Genomic DNA, 16,742 nt, shown 5'->3' with positions numbered 1-16,742 from the left:
AAACGAAAGACAAGAAATTTGTCTTTGCGAAAGCACGAAATGTTATAGGGTTAAAAACCCAAACCTAATATAAAAAAACCTTGATTTATTCTATCAAGATATGAGAAAATAAACAGACGCGTACCATGCAGTTGATTAAAAAATAACCAATGAAAGCAAAGTATACTGTGTGAGATGAATCTCCTTACAAATTATAATTTAATTCTATAGCTTTTGAAAGTTCTCCTGGCCTACTGTTTTCAAATAACTTTGAATGTTTTAATTTTCACAATACCATTAATCCTTACTACCCCTATTACTTTGAATATTTGTTTTTTCAAGTGATATTTATTTCTCTACTTGAAAAAATATATATCAAATAAGTCTGAATAATTAATTATTACCTGACTGTTGTTCTGAGGACTCAAGAGTGACATATAACGGGATCGCAGTCGGTTTTTATACTAGTAAAATACTTCCTACCATGTAAAGAGGTACGTAATATGTGCGCATGTATTACATGTAATTCACCAAAGATTATGTAAATGTTTATATTAGCACATACATGTAGTAGTTTAGATCAAACATTCATCTGGGTCATGGCCTTTCTAATTTTTGGTAAATTTTAAGTTCCTTTATATATAGTTATATATTATACTATAATTTATATGAAATGTGCGTCAATAGCGTACACGAAGGCCATACAAAAATTAACTTATTTTCGAAAGGGAGGAACAAATTTAATTTCAGTAATGTTTGTCGAGAATATATTTACAACGAAAGATTACTCTATTAAATTATCATTATCAAATTATCTGAAATTATTACTAGTGAATATATAATTAATACATATTGGTGACTAGAAAAATACATCTACATCATGAACATCAAAAAGCGTAGCTTTCTTAAATGTTGTATATTTTTGTAGAACTGGGAACAAGTGGCCATGGTCGGTGTATTCATAATTGTTTCAGCACAATTAGCTTGAGAGATATCAAAATACAATTTTACCGCCGCATGTGAGGGTCTTCACGAGGTTTATAGAACAGAGAATCATTGACAAAAAGCGCAAAATAAAGGGGAAAAATAATAGAGAATAATAGGGGGCTGAAATATAAAGAATAGAGTTTAATTGTAAAGAAAAAGAAAAAAGTATAGAGAAAATGGTATAAAAAGTTAGAAAATAATGAAATGAAGGACCCCATCCACTCTGTCTTATGTATTCTTTATGAAAATTGATAAAAAGGGGCTTTATCTCTACCCTATACTTTGTTTTCAATGGTCAACGTTTAAGCAACTGGGCCTCGTTTAATTAATTTTGGAACATCATATCAGAATTAATAATTGAGCAAATCAACCTTGTTTTACCACAAAGTTTATTTGTATGATAGAGAGCAGACAATTTTGTTTTTACTTTAATATTTAAAAGTTTGAAAATATGGCGAAAGATTTACAATGTTGCCACTTAAGTAGTAAGCTCTATTATTAAAATCAAATAGGCGTATTTTAGTTTTCTTAAATTGTTCACTTCTGTAGAACAGGGAACAAGCGGTCTATTCATAGTTGTTTCATTACAAAATTTTAGTTTGAGGAATATCAAGATACAATTTCACCGCCAGGGGCTTGTAATTACATGATTTTTTAAAATATTTTACATGTCCGTGTAAAAAACAATTCTAATAAAGTAATCACAGAAAAATCATGAAAATGTAAGTTAAATAGATTTACAACTGATATTCTTTAATAAAAAATATGTCAAAACTTTAAAATTGTTTCTTTCTTAAAATAAACTAATTTATAGTTCCTCTAATTGTCCTTAATAATAAAACTTGAATACGTCCCAACATTAAGTTTATTTTAGAGATCTTCATTGCAAAAGCGCAATGTTAGGACATTAAGCGTCGGAATTTCTTATTACTAACCGGTTACATTCTTTCTATCTGTTGTAATTACCATTGAATAAGAAACCTTTATGTAAAGAGAAGTGTACGTCAACTATATACAAGTTTTGAATATCATAATTACGAAAAATTATTTGCTTGTGCTAGCTATAATCCAAATTAGTTATCTGGATTTCAATGCCTATGTAAATCTATCATTATTTAATTCAGATACGCAATTAGATTTTGTAATTTTTAAAAACTCGTAATTTGTAGCATACATAATTCAGAGTCGTAATTCCTGAAAACGGAATATATACTTCCAAGTGGAGCGAGGCAATTTTTTTTTTACAATTTTATTCAAAAAAGTCATATAAATTGTGAGAAACATGAGATTTTTTTTTATTTAGCTCCAAAAGAGGGGAACGCCCTCTTCGTCCATTGGATCCACCACTGTAGTTGTATAATCAATAATCTAATAATAGACAAAACTATTGGTCACTTGAGTGAACAATACAGCAAATTGATATATGGTTCAAAAAAGAATTGATTGATTGATAATCATTGTTTGCCTAACTTTAATTGGCAAATATCTCATTCATGTTCAGGACGATAACAAATTAACATAAGTCATGTAATAGGTTGTCGACCAGGATGAAGGGCGGGTAATTTGTAATGCCGTACAACTGGAAGCTAAGAGTATATTGGATAGTGATGTAAATGAGGCCAGATGGACCACTCAACGACTTGTTGCAAGAGTTCTAAACGTGCAGAGAGCGCAGAACTCTCTCTACATGAGGCATCGGATTTAACGTCACCGTTCTAACCGGACGTGGCTGAGTATTTGTTATACATCCCGCACAACCAAACGGACGCCCAACCTTTGCAAGAGTTTAAATCTCTTTCGGAAGAAGATCAAGGGATAGCCATATTTTCATACCCAAGCCAATCCTTTTGGGTGGTCTAAAGAAAAAAAAAAGAATTTCCGTATGATGTTGTTTATAGTTGTTTTTTATTTGTTTGTAGGTCTTTTTTCTATGAGGTTGAAGTTGGTGGTCTTTGTAACAGATAAATATGTTCGGTAATCTCCGATGTTATTTTTATGTGTTACAAACAATGTATTATTACGAAATATGATGAATCTTTATAAGATCGACCTTACTTTACGGAAATTTTAAAAAGTTGTTCTTTTACAACCTTTTGGTTTTCAATACTTCATGTGTATATATATATATATAGTCTCATTGCTACATGGTGTCTCACTAGTACAGTATTAGACATCTGGTATATACGAAATACATGTACCACACAGGCACTTGTCTCAGAAAAAAATTTCCTATATACCTTAATATAACAGTTATATTAAGGTATATAGGAACTTTTTTTCTGAGACAAGTGCCTGTGATGTACCAGTAAGGAATCAACCATTCAGATTGAAGACATAGGTTTTTATTCTGTGTGATACATGTATATGTATCTTTTTTAGTGCCTTGATCAAAGTTCAAAAAGGTGGGATTGAATTTAGAAAATGAACTCTCTAATATAAAGATAAGGAGATATATTATGATAGCCAAGGAGACAGTTCAAATGAAGTGGATGTAAGCAATTATAGGCAATCATACGGCCTTCAACAATGAGAAAAACCCACGCCGTATAGTCAACTATAAAAGGCTTCGACATGAAAAATGTAAAACAATTTAATTGAGAAAACTAAAAGCCTAATTTAAAAAAAAACAATCTACGAAAAATAAGCATGAATCAACGACAACAACTGAACTACTGGCTCCTGACTTGGGACAGGCACATAAAAAATGTGGCGGGATTAAACATGATTGAAGGCACCAACCTTCCCCTAATTTGGTACAATGGTGATGATACAGTACAACATAAGAACAAACTATAAAAATCCGTTGAAAAGGGCTTAGCTCATCAGATTGATACAAAGCAGAAACGAAACACATCTAATAAAAATACAGACCGGACGTGGCAGGGTATTAATACATCCCTAACAACAAAAATGACACAAAGTACAGACATGAGAATACTCGCAGTTACTGACAGCTAGTTCAAAGCCAATAACAACTACATGTAATAAAAGAATCATGTATCTAAGACTAAAATATCAATCAGTACATATCCAACATCCAATGGATTTAGAGCGTTAACACGCTATTAACAGTCAGAGAAAAACGTGACCTGATGCAATGCCAAAATATAGGCAGAGATATTTTAGTTCCGTCAATGTGCATATGTGTATATAGCTCTGAAACATGTTTAACTGCGTCCCATTTTCTGTATGCCTGTTCGGACATTGTAACTCATTGGTTGTCGTTTGTTGGGGTCTATTATATTTGTTTTCGTTTTAGACTATTTTCAGCTCCAATCAGGCGGTTAGTTTTCTCGTATGAATTGTTTCACATTTTGTCATTTGTCATTTGGCCTTTTATAGCTTGCTTTATTGTATGGATTGTTTTCATTGTTGAAGGCCACAATGTAATCTATAATAGTTGCTTTCTTACTCATCATTTGGCCTCTGATGAATAGTTGTCTTATCGGCAATCATAGCACATCTCCGGATCCTCATTTATTTAGGGTGTTGATATATAAATCAACAATGACGCATTAATTAATATAAATGAATGATTACGGGTGAGTGCGAACATATGAAGATAGAAGCAGAACAGCGCCATCTAGCGTTTCGTCAATGCACTATCAATGATGTAGTAACTCTGATCAATAAATAAGAAGTAGGAGAATTTTCCCATATTTTTAATGCATATTTTAACAACAATTACAGCTGAGAGTCGCCATTTGATAATTCAGACGATAAGGCACCGATCATTCATCCTAAGTGATGGTGGTTGGGGGGATGCGCTTTTTCCTGGGAACTTTTTTTTCAACATTAATAACATTAATAACAACAAACTTTTATTTTTAATTTGGTACAGGAACCTGATTTGTTTTTAATTGAATGTTGAATCAGTATTTATTTTTCGTAATTTGCAAAGGAAACAAAATATATGCTCACTTCTCTTCGGAAACAAATGATCTTTTATTAAGAAACTTAAAATCAAACAATTTATTAAGAATAAAAAATACAACCATGTTCGATCCCCGTCCCCCACAAAAAAATGAATGGTTGGTGCCTAAGAGTATGTTAAACATACGATACATTTTGCTATTCTATACAATGGTAAGATTTTGAATCAGTTACCATTAAAAAAAATATGTATATGCATTTACTTACTTGAAAACATAATATATAAATATACCTTACATACATGTATGCATATACTGGTTCTACACAAAACATTAAATACAATAACATCACAAGATGGAATATAGTATCTTCTTTTTTGTTGTAGATGAAAAATTTGACTATCGTTTGAACATATCTTATATTGAAAAAATACTAGAAACAAGGAAAACCATGTGGTCACTTCATTACATAAGAACTGTATTACATAAGTAATGCATTCATGTGTCAGACTTACAATTGAATTGTTACCATTTTGAGGTATCAATAGTTTTCTATATAGTTTTTTTGAATGGTTTTACACTAGTAATTTTTTGGGGCCCTTTATAGCTTGCTGTTCGGTGTGAGCCAATGATCCGTGTTGAAGGCCGTACCTTGACCTATAATGGTTTACTTTTATAAATTGTAACTTGGATGGAGAGTTGTCTCATTGGCACTCATACCACATCTTCCTATATTTATTTTGTGGACTGTTTGTGTTATTTTGGGTTTTTTTTCTCTCTTGGTGACATGGTCTTAGTCTATTCTTCTTCGACTTAAGGTTTTGATTTACACTGTCAATTAGTATTTTCTGTGCCTTTTTCAGAAAAGATAGACATTATTCTCTTCATCATTAGGTTAAGATACATTTCTACTGATATTTTTTTTCCATTTTGATGAAAAGTTTTCACTTCACACAGGGACTTGATATAGACGTGTAATAGGTTATAGCTTCACATATGCAAAAGTTGATCGGTGTATTAAAATGCATGTGTGATTTATTTAAATTTCAGCATTTTGCCATTAGTTACAATATAAATTTCAAGATTAAAAGAGACATCTAAAAAATGTATGATAACGGTATCAGTGGTATGACAAGTTCCTTGGATAACCTTTGATATGATACATTAAAGAAATAACAACCATAGTCAGAACTTTTCTGGATTACACATAACTATCAACATAGTTCAGTTTGGAATTTCGCTTTTATGAAAGACCAAATTTACATCCTAAATACATTGCACTCAATATCTACAGGAAAAACATAAAATAGAATTGAGAATTTATCCACTATAAACATTTGATAAATCAACACTGAAACATCTATTTAAGGAATGACCGAAATATTTTTTCTGTCTATTTGAAATAACATCAAAAATGTAGTGCACACTGAATAACCGGCGTAGTGGGTTATTTAAAAGTGTGCACCACATTTTTGAGGTTATTTCGATTAGCCAGAAAAAAATATTACAGTCATTCCTTATAATTTAAATTATAATAAATTCTATTTTTAAGGAGTTAATCATGAAAAAACGTTGATGACGTCACGGTCACATGACAGGATTATGTCTATGAGTAGATAGACAAAAAACTTTCAGCCAATCAGAAGACGTGTTACATCCAAACTTAAATTATTAGTTATTGTTCTATATGTAATCTAGAGGATACACGCTAACATCATGTTATACAAAATGGAGAAAGACAAATTTTCAATTCAGTCAATTACATTATCACTATTACAAGTCTCGTTTTATAGTTACCAACATTTCTTCGGATTTAAGGAATACACGCACTTACTCTGAGGTGAACACAATGTTTAATATAATGTGTTGCTGACGACGATTTTACAGGGATAAATTTGTAAATTTAAGAAATTTGCTATTCAATCTTAAGGCATCTTAGTTTTACTTAATATCAATAATGGGCAATATCTTTTACATTGATTTCTATATCCAATGTGATCACATTCTTTTCGTCGGTCTTTCAATCCACGTGACTGAGGATCATAGAATATTGACATAACCGTTGACAAATGAAGGTATTTAACTGTGGTTGTGGTGAAATGATTTTTACTGCAGAAAACTTTGCCAGCTAAAAAAAAATGTGCCAACAAATATAAAATAGTAACGATCACTTTGGGACTTAGTCTGCCTTATACAATAATTATACACTAACAAGATTTTGTATTTTACGGACTTAAAAATGTAAATTGATATGTTCATTTAAAAACAAATCTGATTTTTCAGAAAGTCATATAAATTTGCCAGTTATTTCCCTTTGTCTATAAACTATTTTGAAAACAGAACTTTTAACAATTTGTCTTTTAAAGACGATACAATCGAAATAAACAACATGTTAAAACACACAACAAAAAAACTTATTGATTCAACAAAAATTTTAATTTCTTTAATTTGGAAGTTTCTACATTTTTCGATGCATGATCAAGAAAGATTTCGGCTTGACTATTAGCATACTGCCACATTTACAAAATATAAACATACATTTTCTTTGTAAAACAATATATTGACAGTACTTGGTACATAGCAGTTAAATAGTATATAATAAGTAATCATACTTTTTTAAAAGTAATTCTAGAGTATACGTATAGATTTATAGACTCGGGGTCTAATGTTTCGTGTCGTGTCCGCTGGGATTTACTCAAGTGAAAAAAGGTGATTGGATATACTAGATAAGGCACCGACCACTCATCTTGTAGGATCGCATGGGTTCATTTCTTTTCTCAGGACAAACAATGTTTCCTCCTTTTAAATAAAAAAAAAAATCTTTTCGTCAGAAATATACAGGAACAAGACCTATTTTTTTACTCAATGTTGCATTTTCTTCTAATTTTGAACGGAAACAAACTATTTTCTTCAATCTCCTTTTGGTACAATTCATCACCCCCGCCCAAACAAAAGACGAATAGTCGGTGTCTAGTAATATCAACATGTTCACCTTTACGCCACATGGATAAATCCTCTATTGGAAATAATAGTTATCTTATCTCATCTTATGTACAGTGTTGCTGAACAACATAACTATTTTTAATAATAATATTTTAGTATATATATGTTATTTTAGAGTTACTACGAGTTTCACTGTTGTAACTTGGATGGTACTAACGCAACTGGATATCTTGGAATTTCTTTACATTTACCAAGTTATCTTGTTTTCTCTTCATTTGAGATTACAATACAATATGTTAAAAATATATTGGTTGAAAGGTCAAAACAACAGCAACCAAACCACAGAGTTAGGCATTTAAAGCCACAGAGTTAGGCATTTAGAGATCGCTGTAAAAGTCTATATGGTATGCGCTTAAACCATGCATATAACAGTCAAGCTTTAAAACGTATTTTACAAGGTCGGCATATTTTTTAATTAAGGATACCAAGAAAAATAAATACAACAAAATTATTTTTTAAATTTCAATAAAATTTCAATAACATAATAATTACACAATTATGATATAATTTACACAAGATGCTTGTGTTGAAATTGAACTACCAAATTTTTCACAAAACATAAGTGGTATTGAGTATTTATTTTTTATTTTACAAAATTCTGATTTGTATAAAAGGCAGAACTTAAATATTATAATTTACCCTATTCTTACATTTATAATTTTAACCACCAATATAACTTAAAACATCAACAAAATGTTTTAATACATAATGTTGTTCTTGAATAAAAAAATGTGCATCCAAACGGGTCACAGCTTGATTCCATGTACAAATTCATTTTGTTTTTGTTTTTGGACATTGGTATCTCTGATGTTATCTGTTGTCGTTGTCAATCATCGCTGTCAACTTCAACTGTTGAATTAAGAATCTTTTCGGAATGCATTGTGGAAATACTACGTAAATCAACGAGAATTTCAACAGTCTTTGGGAAAAGTTTATCACACTGTCCGTGATTCAATAAAAATTGACATTTCAATGCTAATGTTAAGTCTTCTTCCATTTTCTCTAAATGAAAAGATTCCCCAACTCCTGGACGATCTGAAATTAAAAATGAATTATTCGTATACTAAGAACAAATCCCGTTCATATATGTATACCAAACACCAGAATTGATAGGTGGTTATTCAAAATAACCTTATACTCATAAATTGTCTATATGAGATCTATAGGGAGAGTGCCATGCATTCTTCGCGTTAACAAAGTCTAGGCCTTGCAACGATTCTGTGAGGGGTCCATAGGTGACTCTTCGCAAGGCAAAATAGTCAGCATACGCTTGTTTCCAAAAGCAGTTCATATTTTCCGCCCTTCATCCCGGTCGGCCAACCTTTTAGAACTTACCTTTTGAATTAATTGCTAACTGGTTCTCGTCCTGATTGTGCATGGAATAATAGCCACTGGCCGTTAAGCCAGTAAAATTGACCAGCCTATATGAGATTAAGGCCTGTACGAGAACACAAACCACTTCCATGTTAGGTTGACCTTACAGGATGATGGGAGTTCTGTTGAATTTCTTTCGGGTTATTAAAAGTGTATCAATCGATATTCTCTTACTTTTTAAAATAAACTATTTGATTTTAGTAAATTCAAATAAAAAAACATAATTTGTTTCGGAATGGAAGTAAAAAAAGTCGCTTCGATTGCACATTTGTTTAAAAAATATGGATTTAAAAACAAAAAATTATTGAAAACCTGTATAAAATAAGGATATGTGGTATAAATACCCATAAGACAACTATCAAACAGAGATCAATTGACGTAGATTTTAGCATATTTTATCACAGTAATTCCCCACCAAACACAAGATGAATGGTTAGTGCTTAAAAAAATATCAACTTTTTGTTTGATACTTAGTAACTGGGGAAAGGAGGTTTACAGAGCCTTTCAGCAGAATTCGTTTCGCTCCAAATCTTTATATAAAACCCTGATTGCGAAGGTGCGAAGGAAAGTAGATAAATTATTATCTAAGTCACCTCAGGAATCTATAATAGCCTGCATAAAATTGACAAACAGCAAAATATGCCGTCAACAACAAACTCCTTAATCATTGAAAATATTGAAATATTCAAGTAAATTAAAATCTTGACCAGTGAAATAACAAACAGTACGAAGAAGAATGTACAAAAAAAAAAATAAACAGTTCAGGTTTATCTCAATGGCATCAGTACGACAGATTTATCTCAATGGCATCAGTACGACAGATTTATCTCAATGGCATCAGTACGACAGATTTATCTCAATGGCATCAGTACGACAGATTAATTTGGTCTTTTTCATCTATGATCTTTTTTAAATTAATAAATCAATCCAAAGGATTGACTTGTTAGTATAAAGAAACGGCCTTCTGGGCAATTTGAAGAGGGCCTTTTGTTTAACTTTGCGGGTATATGAACACACAGTTACGTCCGATCGTAATGAAAATTAAATTCGATGTTCATAGAGAGATTGCCACACCATTGCACCTTAAACAGCCTTTACAACAACTGTTGGCATGTTGCATATGCATGGAAAATTACTGCACCTATTTTCTAAGGACAAAAAATTTCAACTTTAATCACAAACTTTAGTTCAATAACTTCCAGGAACAAGAATCAAGGTTGATTTTATTTGCATCTTCCTTTGAGAAACTAAGGAATTACCTGTTCAACATATTTTGTAATTGTGTTTCTCATTTTGTTCAGAAGTTCTGACATATTTTGTTTTTGACGCCAATTGCTTTTAATATGAAACTAGAAGGTTTTTTTTATCAACAATATGATTTATCTTTTACGGGATTTGAAGTTGTTATAAACAACATTGGAGAGTACACTAATGGAGCACTGAAGTTCCATATTGGTTTAAAGCTTTTACTGAGTATAATAGTCTTTAGTTTTCAACACAATGTTTTTGGACTTGACCTGTTCGTTCTTTTTGTCAAGATATTATCTATCCCTGTCAACATGTTACTTCTTAATGCCCCTTCTTATAAAACAATATTAAAGTTAATATATCAAGTCAGAACTATGCCATTTATATTGTTCTTGTCAGTTTACATAAAAAAATATTTTTACATTTTTTTTATAACAGATCATATACGTTTGATAACCAGATCTTCAAATTGATTTTCTCCACAATCGAAGTCTTTGCTTGGAAGCAAATAAAAAGACCTATAACATGTAATACAAACCTGGACAAAATAATATAACGGCCGCAAGGATCGATAACTCAACATCCGTCATTTCTAAACTGCGTAGTTTTTGAATAGTAGTAAACATCTTATGAAAAAAGTCCCCAAATGGTCCCATTTTATAGCATGTCTCATGGTGAACATAATATCTAAATTTATCTGCAATGAGATCATAAGAATCAACATCGGAACTGTGAGATGAAAGCACTGCGCATGTCTCCATGAAACTCTCGCGTATTAACAGTTTTTGATTGGTTTCTTGAAGTCTAGTGAATTCTGGAATATCCTTTGCAAAGTATGTTGTAAATAGAACCATAGCTGGCAAGAATCTCGAGCATAACTTTTTTGCGTCGGAATCTGTTTGCACCGGGATTATCTAAAAAGAATGAGTTAATTCGTGTTAATAAAAAACAATGTTTAACGCTTTCATATTTTGCTCTTCTAAATAATAGATATGTTTTCATACGAAGAAAAGTCACTTACAATATGTATATTTTACATACAATTTGGTTGGAATTGTAATATAAAAGAACTGACCCATTTTGCAATAGAAATGACAAAATTGGTGCTCTTGTCCTAACTTAATATATGGTCAAGAAATTTTAAAGATGTTCGCTACTCTTGTTTTTGATTTTCGTCAGATATTCGGAATCCTCTAGTTTTATCATAGTAGTGTCAATAAAAATTTTGCTTACTAACCCCTACTTTATTTCATTATTTATTTAAATATAGTTTAAAAAGCCATTTTTTGAAAATCTTATACAGTAATTCTTATATTTTCATAGATTTTGAAAGAAAAAAAAGGTTCCAATGTTAAATGTATAAAAAAAATCCAGAGAGAACCATTTCCCGCCAAATTTTCAATTGAATAAATCTTAAAAACAAGGACACGAACCTGTCATTTTCTTCCACTTTTTTAGTTCCATTATCTATATACTATCAATTTATAACAGTCTTTTAAAAAGCTTGTTATTTTGAAATAGAGGAGCGAACATCCTTAAATATAATATTGTTGTTTTTTTTTCATTTGCTGTAATTAAATTTTAGAAAATTAACTGAAAGATTTAGCTGTTTCAATAAAATATGGTATCACAAGCTAGACACAATCTTTGGTTTATATCGATCATTTTTCAGGTATAAGTTATAATAACTATGTGTAAATAAATCTTACTGGAGCTGCACTGTATTTATCAGTAAACAAATCAAACTCTTTTCGTGCTCCTCGGAAGGCCTCGTGTATACAAAGAATCATTTGTTCCGTTCGGATCTGTTTTTCTACATCTGTTCCTACAGCGCCTTGTGGTAATTTGAAGAAATTAAATCGTGATGGTTTATCCTTTTTAGGACACCTCCCTAATCGTACAGCTGAAATAAAGTATAACATCATCACTGTTTAAAAAAAGTAACATTTGTGGTTCATAAGTGTTTCTCGTTTTTTATATAGATTAGACCGTTGGTTTTCCCGTTTGAATGGTTTTACACTAGTCATTTTGGGCCCTTTATAGCTTGCTGTTCGGTGTTATCCAAGGCTCCGTGTTGAAGGCCGTACTTTGACCTATAATGGTTTACTTTTACAAATTGTGACTTGGATGGAGAGTTGTCTCATTGGCACTCATACCACATCTTCTTATTCCTATTGTCTACCGGAAGTCTATCGGAATTTATTCACACACAAAAAATGGCAAACATCGCTATTTAAAGGATGGCATTTTTCCACATTTGAATAAAATGGTACTGAAAAGGTTACCTTGTCCTGAGAAGAATTGTTATAGACTATACAAACATGGTCATATTATTTTCCTATATTTGCACTTTACAGATATAACATTTAATCTTAATGGGGCCCAACGTTGAACTTCATCTTTGTATTGACTGATGTTTTAAATCTACATGCAATTTACCACGTTTTATCATTTTTAAGCATCTCTACATCTGTTCTGTTTCCTATTTCACCATTCAATATTTTAGTACATTATGTTCGATCATTATCATTTCTTACAGTAACTGTAACATGAAATATGAAAAAAAACATAGCAATGTATAACCCCCCCCCCCCCCCCCCCCCCAAAAAAAAAAGTTCAAATTAGGGAGAAGCAACATTATGGATCGAATATACAACTGTTGTAAAAAATAAATATGCTTGAATATAAACATCTAAATGTTCATTAAAAGTGATTGATTTTAGTGATTGTATTCTTTTATGAAGGGAGTCACATGTGAAGCAGGATCATCTGCATATCATTCTGGAGTTCACCCCCGTATTTGAAGGGATTCATGTTCCCAGTGTTTAGGTTTTTTATGTTGTGTTTTGTAGACAGAGAGTTGTTTGTCTTTTCGTCGTTTTTCGTTTGTTGTCGTGCTTTTGTTAGTCTCACTTCATCACGAGTCTTGATTCTCTCATTGCTATCTCCCGCCTTTTTTTAGATTATCCGCCTGGTTTTTTTTTTAGATTATCCGCCTGTTTTTTTTAGATTATCCGCCTGTTTGTTTAGATTATCCGCCTGTTTTTTTTTTTATTATCCGCCTGGTTTTTTTTTGGAATATCTATTGTATTACACACGAAATATAATAAATCTTTACAGTGAGACATTTTGTGAAAGAGAGAAGATACAAATGGGGCATTCGAAAATCCAATAAAAACAGACACCGTCAGGGCAACAAAAACAATTGATGAAAGGACAAACAACAATAAAAAAAAAACAGTCCATACAATTGAGAATGGAAATCGGGAATATGTCAAAGAGACAACAACCCGACCAAAGAGCACACAACAGCCGAAGGCCACCAATGGGTCTTCAACGCAGCGAGAAAATCCCGCACCCGGAGGTGGTCCTCAGCTGGCCCCTAAATAACATTGTGTACTAGTTCAGTGAAAATGGACGTCACCCTAAACTCCAAAACATATAAATGAACTAAAATTTAAAAACATACAAGACTAACAAAAGCCAGAGGCTCCTGACTTGGGACAGGCGCAAAAATGCGGCGGGGTTAAACATGTTTTATGAGATCTCAACCCCCCCCCTATACCTCTAGCCAATGTAGAATAAAGCAACACATAACAATACGTGTAAGGGGTTATACTTCTGTTTACAATACCGAGTGTTCACAACGTACATTCATGTGACATTCCTGAATCTATACATCTGTGCATTCTACAGAACTGACACCGATTCCTACTGATTCTCATGATAAGACATCGTTTTGGAGTAGAACATGGTTTGTAGACTAGATTTTGACGAACAGATCGACGGAAAAATCCCTACAAGTAAAAAAATAACTTTCATAAGATATGATTTATAATATTACTTATAAATAATTCAAAAATAGTAAATTTTTTCATTTTATTTTGATACTACAAACTTTCTGACGGCTGAATAAGGTCAAAACATTATAGTTGTGTTTCCTGCCTCCCAACCTAACCTAAATGTTCATGCTCACCCTAGTTTTTTTTTTTACAATTTTCGTTTAGCAATGATAAAAAAGTTCAGAACATTTCCATACAAATTCTTTGTAAAATATTATATTCATATGAATTATTTTTTATCTCATGTATCTACGCATCATCCAATTGTTTCTTCTGCCAGGAAGCAAGAAACAAGCATATTATTTATTTGGCATAACACGAAGAAATACTATAATTATTATACACACCTTACATCCTTCACAGGAGAAAACTCCATAATGGAAACCGGAAGCTTTGTCTCCACATATTTTACAAAGTATATGGCCATCTGGATCCGGTTTCTTGGCTGAAAGAAACAATTTTTAAAGTCTTATCAATTTTTGTCACAGTTACTGTCAGGCAGCTACAGCAGGCTTCATATACATGTATGTTGGTGTGTATTGGGTTAGAGATTCAGAATAACGGGCCAAAAATAAAAAAATAGAGGGAAACTGGTAAACAAATTATAGAAAAGTCAATAATGGGGTACTTAAGATATATATGTAAAGAATATAGAAAACAGCCACAAAAAATAAAGAATTGGAAATAATGACAAAAAAAGAAAAGAAAAAAATGACCAAATATAGAATAGAGAAAAATGGTCTAAAATGTTAGAATATAGAAATGAATACCTATCACTCCCCCCCCCCCCCTCCCCCCCCCCCCCCCCCACCACCACCACCACCTCAAAAAAAAAATTCTTGACACTCATACATGTTCAATTTAACAAACTCTTTTGGTCACAACAAAGTAGCCAGTATTATTGAGTCTTATAATAACACCCACGATACAGGATGAGAAACTGTACAGACATACGCAGACAATATGTAAGTATACTAGTTAGAAGTCAATTTCCTGTAAAAAAATAGTTTCTACTTCCTTAAAATATTATTTAATCATGTACATGTAAATATGCATGTACGCCATAAAAAAATCTTATTATCTGAAGGTTCACAATAACAATTCGACAAAAATGGCTGTGTTTACACCTTGGGATTTACTCTGAGTACAGACAAATTAGTGCAGGCTAAAGTTTGCTAGATATATAAAAGTTAAATACATTTTGTGTTTAAGGAAGATGAAATCTAGATAGAAACTAGACGAGGTAGCCTAAATGCATTCATTAATTAATGCTTTAATAGATATAAGAAGATGTGGTATGAGTGCCAATGAGACAACTCTCCATCCAAGTCAAAATTTATAAAAGTAAACCATTATAGGTCAAAGTACGGTCTTCAACAAGGAGCCTTGGCCCACACCGAACAGCAAGCTATAAAGGGCCCCAAAAGTTACTAGTGTATAACCATTCAAACGGGAAAACCAACGGTCTAATCTATATAATAAACGAGAAACGAGAAACAATTTTAAACATTTATTTCTGGATTGTGTTCATGTTACCTTAAACATATGCAGTAAGGCTTTAGCTACAACTTTTCATGAATAAATCTAAACATTTTACAAAAGTATATTCCTTTTTCTATATACGCACGACTCGCATATTTTTTAACGAAATATAATAAATTATACATCAAAATAGATTATTCGGTCACATTGAACCTAATTAATCAGAAAACCACAATGTTCAGTAGACAAATTAATCATTCACAGAAAAAGATATTAATGCACAATATGTTGTAATAAAAAAAAATAACAGTTGCACATTGATTTTAGATATTGAGTTGATAAATGAGGGTCTAGATGGGGTTTACAGAATAGAGAATAAAGGTCAGAAAAATGCTGAATCGGGAAAAATGAGCCAAAACAATAAAAAAAAATAGAGACTAATGGGATGCATTTGTATAAAAAAAATAATTGCTGAAAATCAAAAAAATTTGTAATATAATACTGATTACAGAAATGAAGGGTGTGCAGAATAAAGAAATCATATAATTACAGAAAAATATCATAGTATTACAATGTATCATTTTCGGAGAATTTACAGAATAAGCGTCATTTTTAAAGAGACAGAAAAATGCCTAAAACTTTAAAGAATACTGCAGAAATTAAGAACCCCAATCCAGACCCTCATATATCACAATAGCATAAAATATGCATGAATATTACATAAAAGTTACGACATTCTACCTACATGTAGATCAGATAAAGCAATGCTAACAATAGACCGAAGAAGGAATATTGATGTTGCATTGCAGGAAGAAACAATCTTCAAAAATATCACAAATCAAAAACAACCAAAGTAATTATGATATTGCTTTTTTTTCTTTTTTTTATTATTACAATAAGGTTCGTCAATTCAGACAGGAAGGTTAAATTCGGTAGTACGGAGGTAGCGTGCACA

The 16,742-nt window shown here is 31.7% G+C and overlaps 1 protein-coding gene across 3 annotated transcripts in view; it reads right to left on the bottom strand.

Annotated features, from left to right (window-relative positions):
* Positions 1–4,612: 4,612 nt before the first annotated feature.
* LOC127717580 (nuclear hormone receptor E75-like) overlaps positions 4,613–16,742 on the bottom strand; it is a 233,400-nt gene continuing 221,270 nt past the window's right edge. For all 3 annotated transcript variants that reach the window (XM_052223282.1, XM_052223281.1, XM_052223280.1), the window contains exons 3-7: positions 14,653–14,750; positions 14,116–14,260; positions 12,173–12,366; positions 11,002–11,377; positions 4,613–8,876 (exon numbers count right to left, since the gene is read on the bottom strand). In XM_052223282.1, coding sequence (XP_052079242.1) covers positions 8,668–8,876; positions 11,002–11,377; positions 12,173–12,366; positions 14,116–14,260; positions 14,653–14,750 — 1,022 coding nt within the window. In that variant the 3' untranslated portion in view covers positions 4,613–8,667. The remainder of the gene's footprint in view (positions 8,877–11,001; positions 11,378–12,172; positions 12,367–14,115; positions 14,261–14,652; positions 14,751–16,742) is intronic.

Source organism: Mytilus californianus, unplaced genomic scaffold (genome assembly GCF_021869535.1).
Source record: "Mytilus californianus isolate M0D057914Y unplaced genomic scaffold, xbMytCali1.0.p SCAF_10, whole genome shotgun sequence".
Classification (NCBI taxonomy): Eukaryota; Metazoa; Mollusca; class Bivalvia; order Mytilida; family Mytilidae; genus Mytilus; species Mytilus californianus.
This window is presented reverse-complemented; position numbering and strand designations above follow the sequence as displayed.